The 11,660-nt window shown below is 41.4% G+C and overlaps 1 protein-coding gene across 1 annotated transcript; it reads right to left on the bottom strand.

The window, feature by feature from the left end:
• Nucleotides 1-8,524: 8,524 nt before the first annotated feature.
• LOC110045554 (protein chibby homolog 1-like) lies at nucleotides 8,525-9,854 on the bottom strand. Its single transcript, XM_089280322.1, has one exon. The coding sequence runs from the start codon at nucleotides 9,789-9,791 to the stop codon at nucleotides 9,393-9,395; it is 399 nt and encodes a 132-aa protein (XP_089136448.1). The 5' UTR covers nucleotides 9,792-9,854; the 3' UTR covers nucleotides 8,525-9,392.
• Between the last annotated feature and the right edge of the window lie 1,806 nt (nucleotides 9,855-11,660).

An 11,660-nucleotide genomic window follows, 5' to 3' on the forward strand; every position in this document is an offset into this window, starting at 1 on the left:
TCCGAGGCAGCTCGTTTCAGTTTGTAAGGGAGCGAGTTGAAAGTGTAACTAGACCAAAATCAAATTGGGTACACTCTTCCTTTTTTATTAACCCAAGTATCAGGCCTTTCTTAGCAAGAGGGTAGTGGTAGGGGGGAATTGCAGAGATAAGCCTGACACAAACGTTTTAATTGGCTTATGTCGAAAATCCAAAATCTGGATGTTATGCTGATTGCAGAATACACAATGCAACATAACGTCACACTACCGGAAGTGAAAGCATTTCGATATGGTGGTAAATTCTTTTCTGTTGGGATATTCATCATCAGGCTCGTTATTTCATCGTCGAGCTCAGAGTATTGGTCAAAAAACAGAGCTCTATTTGTTGAAGGTTTTGGCTGAGCTCCTTCAGCTTTATTTCCACAAGCGCTTTTTTGTTGCCGCTTCGCCTTTGGAATCACTCCAATTGGGGATCGTTGGCCTCGAACAGAAATTGAACCCCTAGGATTGGCTCTCGAAGGAGTTCGCGGAGCGTTTTCCTTCGCCTCGTCGAGTGCCCTACCACCCGCCAATGCCTCCCGTAACTCCGTGAACATTCCGTAGCAATTCACTATTTTCCTAACGCATTTTTTGCAGACAGACCCTTTGTCGTCTTTACTATCTTGAATGACAACAATTCTCAACTCGGGCAATAATTCCATAAGAATGACAGGTTTTTCACACAGAACATTAGAAAACTCTTTTATCTCCGTCCCCGATTATGGCTCCTGGTGTGACTCATTTTCCAAGTGTGACCACTTTTCCAAGTGTGACCCATTTTTCCAAGTGTGACCTATTTTCCCAAGCGTGACCGTTTTTTCCAAGTGTGTCCCATTTTTACAAGTGCGTCCCCTTTTTTCCAAGTATGGCCCATTTTTCCAAATGTGACCCATTTTTCCAAGTGTCACCCATTTTTCCAAGTGAGACTATTCTTTCCACGTGTGACCTATTTTTCCAAGTGTGACCCATTTTTCCAAGTGTGATCCACCTTTCTGAGTGTGACCCACCTTTTTACAAATTAGACCCATATTTTCAAATGTGACTCATTTTTCCAAGTGTGACCCGTTTTTCTAAGTGTGACCCATTTTTCCAAGTGTGACCGACTTGTCCAAGTGTGCCGCATTTTTCCAAGTGTGACCTCTTTTTGCAAGTATGAACCCCTTTTTCCAAGTTGACACACTTTTCCAAGTTTGACCCATTTATCCAACTGTGACCCATTTTTCCAAGTGGGACTCTTTTTTCAAAGTGTGACGCATTTTGCCAAGTGTGACGCATTTTTCCAAGAGTGACCCATTTTTCTAAGGGTAACCGTTTTTTCAAGGTGTGGATCCTTTAATTTTTTCCTCAAGTGTGACCTCTTTTTCCAAGTGTTACCCATTATTCCAAGTGTGACCCATTTTTCCAAATGTGACTCTTGTTTCCAGTGTGGCCCGATTTTCCAAGTGTGACCCATTTTTCAAAGAGTGACCAATTTTTCCAAGTGTGCCGCATTTTTCTAAGCGTGCCGCATTTTTCCAAGTGTGACACATTTTCCTAAGAGGAACCAGTTTTTCCACATGTGACCCATTTTTCCAAGTGTAACCCATTTTTCCACGTGTGACCTATTTTCCAAGTTTAACCCATTTTTACAAGTGTAACCCATTTTTCAAAGGGTGACCAATTTTTCCAAGTGTGCCGCATTTTTCTAAGTGTGCCGCATTTTTCCGAGTGTGCCGCATTTGTCCAAGTGTGCCGCATTTTTCCAAGTGTGCCGCATTTTTCCAAGTGTGCCGCAATTTTCCGAGTGTGCCGCATTTTTCCAAGTGTGCCGCATTTATCGAAGTGTGCCACATTTGTCCAAGTGTGCCGCATTTGTTCAAGTGTGCCGCAATTTTCCAAGTGTGCCGCATTTTTCCAAGTGTACCGCATTTGTTCAAGTGTGCCGCAAGTTTCCAAGTGTGCCGCATTTATGAAATTGTGCTATATTTTTCCAAGTGTGCCGCATTTTTCCAAGTGTGCTGCATTTTTCCAAGTGTGACACATTTTTCTAAGAGGATCCCATTTTTCTACATGAGATCCATTTTTCCACGTGTGACCTATTTTTCCAAGTTTAACCCATTTTTACAAGTGTGACCCAGTTTTGCTAGTGTGCCGCATTTTTCCAAGTGAGCCGTATTTTTCCGAGTGTGCCGCATTTTTCCAAGTGTGCCGCATTTGTCCAAGTGTGCCGCATTTATGAAATTGTGCCGTATTTTTCCAAGTGTGCTGCATTTTTCCAAGTGTGACACATTTTTCTAAGAGGATCCCATTTTTCCACATGAGACCCATTTTTCCACGTGTGACCTATTTTTCCAAGTTTAACCCATTTTTACAAGTGTGACCCAGTTTTGCTAGTGTGCCGCATTTTTCCAAGTGAGCCGTATTTTTCTGAGTGTGCCGCATTTTTCCAAGTGTGCCGCAATTTTCTGAGTGTGCCGCATTTTTCCAAGTGAGCCGTATTTTTCTGAGTGTGCCGCATTTTTCCAAGTGTGCCGCATTTTCCAAGTGTGCCGCATTTTTCCAAGTGTGCCACATTTGTCCAAGTGTGCCGCATTTATGAAATTGTGCCGTATTTTTCCAAGTGTGCCGCATTTTTCCAAGTGTGCCGCATTTTCCAAGTGTGCCGCATTTTTCCAAGTGTGCTGCATTTTTCCAAGTGTGACACATTTTTCTAAGAGGATCCCATTTTTCTACATGAGACCCATTTTTCCACGTGTGACCTATTTTTCCAAGTTTAACCCATTTTTACAAGTGTGACCCAGTTTTGCTAGTGTGCCGCATTTTTCCAAGTGAGCCGTATTTTTCCGAGTGTGCCGCATTTTTCCAAGTGTGCCGCATTTGTCCAAGTGTGCCGCATTTATGAAATTGTGCCGTATTTTTCCAAGTGTGCTGCATTTTTCCAAGTGTGACACATTTTTCTAAGAGGATCCCATTTTTCCACATGAGACCCATTTTTCCACGTGTGACCTATTTTTCCAAGTTTAACCCATTTTTACAAGTGTGACCCAGTTTTGCTAGTGTGCCGCACTTTTCCAAGTGAGCCGTATTTTTCTGAGTGTGCCGCATTTTTCCAAGTGTGCCGCAATTTTCTGAGTGTGCCGCATTTTTCCAAGTGAACCGTATTTTTCTGAGTGTGCCGCATTTTTCCAAGTGTGCCGCATTTTCCAAGTGTGCCGCATTTTTCCAAGTGTGCCACATTTATGAAATTGTGCCGTATTTTTCCAAGTGTGCCGCATTTTTCCAAGTGTGCCGCATTTTCCAAGTGTGCCGCATTTTTCCACGTGTGACCTATTTTTCCAAGTTTAACCCAGTTTTACAAGTGTGACCCAGTTTTGCTAGTATGCCGCATTTTTCCAAGTGTGCCGCATTTATGAAATTGTACCGTATTTTTCCAAGTGTGCCGCATTTTTCCAAGTGTGCCGCATTTGTCCAAGTGTGCCGCATTTGTTCAAGTGTGCCGCAATTTTCCAAGTGTACCGCATTTCTCCAAGTGTGCCGCATTTGTCCAACTGTGCTGCAAGTTTCCAAGTGTGCCGCATTTATGAAATTTTGCCGTATTTTTCCAAGTGGCCGCATTTTTCCAAATGTGCTGCATTTTTAGGAGTGTGCTGCATTTTTCTAAGTGTGACCCATTTTATCAAGTGTGTCACTTTTTTCCAAGTGTGCCGCATTTTTCCAAGTGTGCTGCATTTTTCCAAATGTGCCGCATTTTTCCACGTGTGACCTATTTTTCCAAGTTTAACCCATTTTTACAAGTGTGACCCAGTTTTGCTAGTGTGCCGCATTTTTCCAAGTGAGCCGTATTTTTCCGAGTGTGCCGCATTTTTCCCATTGTGCCGCATTTTTCCAAGTGTGATCCATCTTTCCAAGTGTGACCCATTTTTAGGAGTGTGCTGCATTTTTCTAAGTGTGACCCATTTTATCAAGTGTGTCACTTTTTTCCAAGTGTGCCGCATTTTTCCAAGTGTGCTGCATTTTTCCAAATGTGCCGCGTTTTTCCAATTGTTCCGCTTTTTTCCAAGTGTAACCCATTTTCCCAAGTGTGACCCATTTTTCGAAGTGGGATCCATTTTTCCTCAAGTGTGACCAATTATTTCAAGTGTGACCCATTTTTCCAAGTGTGACCTTTTTTTCCAACTGTGACCTTTTTTCCAAGTGGGACTCATTTTTCCAAGGGTGACCCATTTTTACGAGTGTGCCGCATTTTTTCTAGCGTGACCGTAATTTTTTCAAGTTCGTCACTTTTTTCCAAGTGTGCCGCATTTTTCCAAGTGTGCCGCATTTTTCTAAGTGTGACCCATTTTTCCAAGCGTGACCCATTTTTCAAGTGTTTCTCCCTTTTTCCAATTATGCTCCACTTTTTTCAAGTGTGACCCATTTTCTTTTAAGTGTGACCCATTTTTCCAAGCGTGACCCATTTTTCAAGTGTTTCTCCCTTTTTCCAACTATGCTCCACTTTTTTCAAGTGTGACCCATTTTTTTTTAAGTGTGACCCATTTTGCCAAGTGTGACCCTTGTGAACCATTTTTCCATATGTGACCTAGTTTTTCAAGTGTGACCCATTTTTCTAAGTGTGACCCTTTCTTCTCAAGCTCATTAATAATTTATCAAGTTTAAACAATGGAAATCATGACCGTGACGTTGTTTGGATATCTTATCTTCATTAGCATAGATTTTTACGATTTCATTTCTCCGGTTTCTCCTTAGTTTTAGTTTCGATTGAGAAGATATTGTTTGACAGACAGGAACTTCAAGACAATGTTTGACCACATTTCCAAACACCTCGAAGTTCGTCAAAAATACTCCGCTACGGGTCGTATTTTCAACTCTCTTCTCGGTGTTCGGAAATGTGGTCAAACACGGTCTTTCGTGTTCTATATATTACTTCCAAGTGTGACCCATTTTTCCAAGTGTGACTCTTTTTCCAGTTGTGACCAGTTTTTCCAAGTGTGACCCATTTTTCCAAGTGTGACCCATTTTTTCTGTTTGGCAATTTTGCTTAAGGTCATTTTCCAGTATTTCATTGCGCATCCTTGCTGCACATAATTTCACGCGTGATTAGCGTGCGCGCATTAAAAAATGGCAGCTTTTTCTTTAAGGCTGAACCTTGCCAAGGAGGTAAATCGTCATTTTCTCGCATACGGGTATGGTGACCTATCATTTTCTTCTGTTGTTTTGAATTGAGTAATAAATTTCTCTACGTAAAATAAACATGGACCAATTCTCAGTGGAGAACAAAAAACAATTGTCGGAAACGTGAATTTAGCAAGCAATCGTGACTAAAATCATGGCGCTATTACAAGGATTTATTGGGTATAAACAAGGTGCTGTTGCTTCTAAACGAACATGGGGACCCCTCATTTTTATTTCAAAATTTAAGTTCCTGTAATATAAACAATCAATCGGCAAAGTTTCACAAAAATCTCAGTGCAGGTTCTATTTCAGCAGTGGAATGACCTTAAGAGCGTCTCACGAAAAGCCGCCTATCACTTAGTCTGCAAACGCTGAAGTATTTTGGGCTGTTTTCCGCCGAAAACTATCTCCAGCTTCGATCGCTTGAAATTCTGTATTTTATCGGCATCCAGGATCTTTCCTTTTTTTTTTATCGGCATCCAGGATCTTTCTTTTTCAACACTCTTCAAACTATTCCGAACAGAGTAGCAACAATAACTGTGTCTTTCTTTCTCGAAGATTGAAACCACGATGACCACGATGGATCCACGAACCCACTATTTGTATCAGGCAGATCAAAAATATAAACTTCTGCGATTTTAGCTCTGAAAAACGGAAAGGAATCACTTTCGATGAACACTCGTGGTTTATGAAACCATTCGCTCGACACGGCGAATCAAATTTGGCTCGGATCGAGCGACACGTACGGTCCGCGAAATTGATCGATTGAGACGAACAGAACATGGATCTGCCACCACGCTCTAGTTCGCGCGACCCGTTCTTTGATCGAATTTCGCGCGATGCATAAACAGCGAAGCTTCCGGTTCTAATATTAACTATTTAAACATTTCTAAAATAGTTTTTCTCTTTATTGTTAAAAGTGAAAAAGCTTTTTCTCCCATTCTTTCTGCAAGATATTTATCTCAGTCTTCTCAATTCGAACAGCAAAAAAACAAGATTTTTCGTTCTTTTCGTAAAAATTCACCTACAATGATACCTTAAACAAAAGAGTGTGCTCCTCTTGGTGATGCCAGTGCTTCATATATGGTGTACTTAACAAATCGAATGTTGTTTAGCGTGGTCTGTTCTCTTATCGACAACGATACGCGTCATCACAGTGGTCAAAATGTTGTGGACTCAAACAAATTCGAAAAATAAAAATAGTAAAAAATGGTAAAAAATGGCGTTCGGGTTGTTTTTGCCAGTGGGCTGCACTGGTTCTTTTCCTTGCCTCGGACGCTAAGATTTCCCTCTATGCAAACACCCTGGCTTTACGACAGAAGACTTGATACATCGAATTGCATTGAGTGTTTTGGTTGTTTAAATGATCTCCTTAGATCTTTCCACTACATTGAAACTACGCCCGGCGACCCCTCTCTGTACCCCACCCCTTTTCCCCTGTTTTCCCCGACTTGCACCCCGTGCATACTTATGTTACACATCTATGGCATGCACTTAGTTGGCAAACAAGAGTTCTGACCTGTCTCTGAAAGAGAGTGCAAGTAAAAGCAAACGAACCTGATAACAGAAGTCTCGCAGTCTGAAATTATCGCCCAGAGTATTCTTGCAATAACTTCTGACCAATCATGTAAGCGGTCGCTTGTCCAGGGTCGCTCTAGGCTGCAGCGACGCTCTAGTACTAGCCTCCCACACAGTCGCTATTTGGGCTCGTCACGCAATCTTTCTACCTTAAGATTACGTGACGAGCCCAAATAGCGTCTGCGTAGGAGGCTGCTCTAGTACCGAGTGCAAATAGCATTTTCTTTCCATGAAAAAACAAATTGAGATTTTCAGGTCACGCGATGCATAACCAATACCTCCGGTTTTAAACAATGGCTGATGTGTTATTTCCTGGTATACCTTATTTGAGAAGGGTCACAAATAACGGAGAAGCGATTTGCACAGCCCACAATTTTGACTGGGGGAAACGTCCTCTTTCTACTACCCCATAAATTTACCAAATGTATGCACAAGGGACTGATTTTGCAGTGGCACATCTAGGGGAGGGGTCTTGGGTTCCGCCCCCTTATTTTGGGTAAAAAAGGAAGAAATCACAGAAGGAAGAAAAGTCGACAGGGCAAGTAAAACAAAACTGCCCCCCACTCTTAGCTCAAGGTCTGGATATGCCACTGTTTTGATAGGTTTATTTCATGTCATTTCAAAGTCCCATCAACAAGGAACTTTCAGGCCCTTTGAACAATGACAGAATTTTGAAGAACAGGAGTCTTTGTAGGGCCTTACAATGTTGTGAAATACTTCCTGCCCTAGTTGGTGGAATTACAGGAACTGTCATTAAAAGTTTACATTTTTTAAAAACAAACATGGAAGCAGATTTCCCTTCACTTGAAATAATACATTCATCTTGCATTTATGAGTCACAAAGGTTGCGATTTTCTTGGAAAGTTCCCATGAGAAAATCTTAAAGCTTGGCAAAAAGGAGCATTTTGGAGTTACATTTTGGAAATCTTAAGAGATGTTCTAACATAATAGTCTGCAACCAACAACAAATACAGTTTTCATTAAGACGCGGCTTACATAGCCACAATGTAGTATCACTGAACCAAACCTGGTAGGTAAATTTTGGCAGTGATTATACACTATAAAACACTAGGTTGGTGATTTCTGTTGAAACAATATTTAACTGCCACCCTCTCACCCCCACTCCCTTCTAGCCAATTAATTTTAATGGTCTATTGAATGGAGGACTAATAACTCAATGATCATTGACATCTAAGGGTAATCCCAAGTGAAAATAATCATCAAGTAATTGTCCATTTCCTCTATGAGATGCACTTGCAGGGAATCTTGGGTAGTTGTATTCTTCAAAACATATATCTAGTCCAAGATGATGTGTACAACTACCTTGATTCCGCAGATGTGTATCTCATAGAGGAAATTGGCTATTGATAAAGGTAGATAAAGTCTGCATACAAGCCAAGTAGCCAATCAGGCCGAAGTTTATCCTGGTTTCTGTAGCATGAAGCGACTAAGTGTATTTCCACTCCCCCTGGATGGGATGCTGGTCCATCACAGGGTTACCCCCAGCATTAAATTCACCGGTACCCATTTAAATACCTGGGTGGAGAGAGGCACTGTGAGAGTAAAGTGTCTTGCCTAAGGACACAACACAATGTCCCTGGCCAGGGCTCGAACCCGGACCACTCAATCTGGAGACAAGCGCACTAACCATGAGGCCACTGCGCCTCCCAAGGAATTGGCTATTGATGAGAAAGTAATCAAATGAATTGTCCTTGAGAATCTCCAAATTCAGTGAATGATTGCCAAGTAATCAATGACATCAATCTCATGACCTATCTATTACTCATCAGTGTCACTGATTTATTAATTGAAGTGGGTGAGTAATCTTAATGATCGTTTTTTGTTCCTCATTGAGAAACTCTGAGGTCAGTGTGCAACAATTTCACTTGTAAATTGTTGACGAGTAAATGATGACATCAATTTAGTGGCCTAAGATCTATCATCAATGACATTGACTTTTCATTACCTATTGATAACTCATCAATCACATGCATACTTGCCATACAACTATTACAGATTTCCAGTATGTCTCCAAAATAACCGACTTTCGTGGTATAAATCCCTGTCCCAAATGGTTAGTGGTAACAGTTACAGGCAAAGACAAATAATTTTATTTGCAATAACTGTCACTGTTCTGTGCCAATGCCATCAATAACTCATCATTGCAATATTTATGAATGACTTATCAATAAATTTTGCAGTCTATCAATAAGTCAATAATTACTCATTGATCACCACTTAATATAACCAATGATTAATCAACTGATTCCAGATCAGTTACTTAAGTGTCGGGATATGTACATTGTTCATTTCATACCAAAAAAACTCAACATGCAATGGAATGAATGAGAGGTGCGTGGTCAAACTATTGACCAAACAAGCATTACCCATCCCAGCCACTTTATACCCCTTCACCAGGAGCAAACGTCACTTTTTTAGTCAATATTTAGAGTCATTTAGATCTGAAAATATTGATCTCTGAGAGCTACATCCTGGCTGTTCTGGTGAAGTGCATTTAATGCAACGTGCGCTATTGCACTAATGCTTGCGAAAAAAAGTCGACTTGTAATACGTTAAATATTTCCGTCATTTTACGTGTGGTTCCCTCAAAGAATAGAGGCTTGGTAAAGTTGAAGTTTGTAGTGCTATCGTGCTACTCTACGGCCTTGTTTTTGACTTTGTAATGTGTCCAGTTCTTTCTCCATCACATTGCAGTCCGCTGTGCTTGCAGCCATCATGTCTAACAGTACTTCGATCTTGTACTTCAGATAGTTGTTCTCTTCTTTAAGCTGTGCATTTAGTTTTTGTAATCTGTTGACTTCAACTCCATCTTTAAAACTGCTTTGTGAACCAGCTTCTGCAATCCATTCGCCATCTTGAAAACTTAACTCGTGTTGGCCAAGTTTTAACTTTACAAGAGCATTATTCACCGATTCTCCCAGCTCTCCTGTTCCAGCTAGGCTTAAATTTGACTTGCTTAAAGTTGTATTGCCCGCATCTAGTCTTCTTTTGGGAGGCTTAGCACTTCGTTTGAAAAACGGCATCTTCGCAACCGTCCTGTACACAAACAACAACCGAGGAAGACTGCGAATTAATCTCGTTCCCAGGGCCCCTTTTCTCTCTAAAGAGAACACGCCTGGGATCGAGGAAGCGGAAACCGGACCGAAAAACGCATTAGGTCAATCGACGGCCAGATTTTACAACTTGTAACATAATAAGTTGTTTCACTGTATTATTTTCTTTGGGATTCGGGAAATTTGATACCGATAGGCTTGATTTTTTTCACAACTGGACTACCGCTGTTTGACGGCCGAAGGTTTTAACAAAACAGGTCCGCAGTGCGTCAATATGTTACTACAGAGCTATACATGTATGAGTTATACGAGCTGTATCGTAAGAGCGTGGCTGCCCGTGGAAAAAAGGGTTCCTTGAGGTCATGCTAAACAAGAGCCGAGGACACCAGGAACCATGGGCGCCTAAGGACAATTATTATTTGCACCGGCAGTTCTGAACATGGCACGCAAGCTGACAAGCTGCTTGTCAAAGTTGCCAACCAAAGGAGAAGGAGAACATCGACTGATTGATCAAATTTGACAGTTACGAATACACCGCTGTGTAAATATAAGTCGAACAGCTGGAAACATATTTTTAGTTGTGAAATATGTCCAGCATTAATTAATTACTAGACCCAAGAGATGATGATCTAGATCATAAATCAATCAAACAATCATAGTGTTTTGCTAGACTGCCCTCACCTAGAATTTTCGAATTCGTGTCCGACGTTTTTGTGTAAGTAGTGGGATTGCTCATCATACCTCATGAGCTGGGACTGAGACCGGAACGGATCAACTCGGATCGCTGATTCTGATAAAAATGACAACTATACGAGGCATAAAAAATAGTTGCCATTAATCTTATTCAAGTTAATCCAGTCCAAGTTTTGTACCTACTCATCCCGCACTACTCAGCCTGATATGGCAAATGGCGTCACATTCTCATTCCCAGACCTCGTGTCTTTTGGTCACTTGGATGGTGGCCGATGAACACTAGAATGGCGTCACGGCTTGTGTCACCAAACGTTTGCGTGAACCACACCTTTTGTTCAGTTAGTTATGGGTAAAGTCAACTCACATTATCAATTTGAACCGGCTGTAAATTTGGAATTATGCCCAGTTATCATTCAATGGATACGAAAGGAATTTTAACGACACATTGCGCACTTGAAGGTAGTTCCAGAGAACGATCATGGATCATGAAAGATCATGGAAAGTCCCCGACTGAATGCAAATCACCCAGTAGCTATTGCATAGTAATTTGAAGCTTAAATTTCTCTTCCCCCCCCCCCCCCCACCCCCTCTTATGCACTTGCGCTTAATTATAGATTGAGCTTTTTAAGAAACGAATCACTTCCGCTGATGCTCCTATTCTGGAGCTTGTTTCGTATTCTATAACACTACATTCAGAGGGACCACGGGCCCCAATATGACTATTCGCTGGTAGAATGTAAGCATTTCGTAACAATGGGAAGTAGACAGAAATGATCATAATGAAACGATATCACACACACATTAAGGACTCAACTTTTCTCCTCGTGACATGCCCGTTTTCTTCCAAAAAAGGTTTTGTTGCGAGATTTTTTGTCCCCTTAAAATGACCTTCAATTTTCAATGTCGCATCGTGTCACTGCGCTCACAACACATTTTTATGCCTCAATCTGCTTCGTGAGCAACAGTTCTGCAACATGCGTCCTACGCGTACACACGAAGGAGCTTGACCTCTCTTCATGTCCCTACAACATGTCCCCTAGTGTGTCCCATATATTACAGCAACTGCTGTCATAGTGTTGTCCAAGTAATGGCAAAATGATCGGCTCGTTGTCGCCTACATGATCACAAGCATAAGCTTGCTTGCAA

The sequence above is a fragment of the Orbicella faveolata genome, unplaced genomic scaffold (genome assembly GCF_042242905.1).
Source record: "Orbicella faveolata isolate gen_17 unplaced genomic scaffold, um_ofav_v1 contig_47, whole genome shotgun sequence".
NCBI classification, from domain to species: Eukaryota; Metazoa; Cnidaria; class Anthozoa; order Scleractinia; family Merulinidae; genus Orbicella; species Orbicella faveolata.

Coding starts and splice junctions, on each gene's coding strand:
- LOC110045554 (XM_089280322.1), bottom strand. CDS start 9,791: ATGCCGTTTTTCAAACGAAGTGCTAAGCCTCCCAAAAGAAGACTAGAT.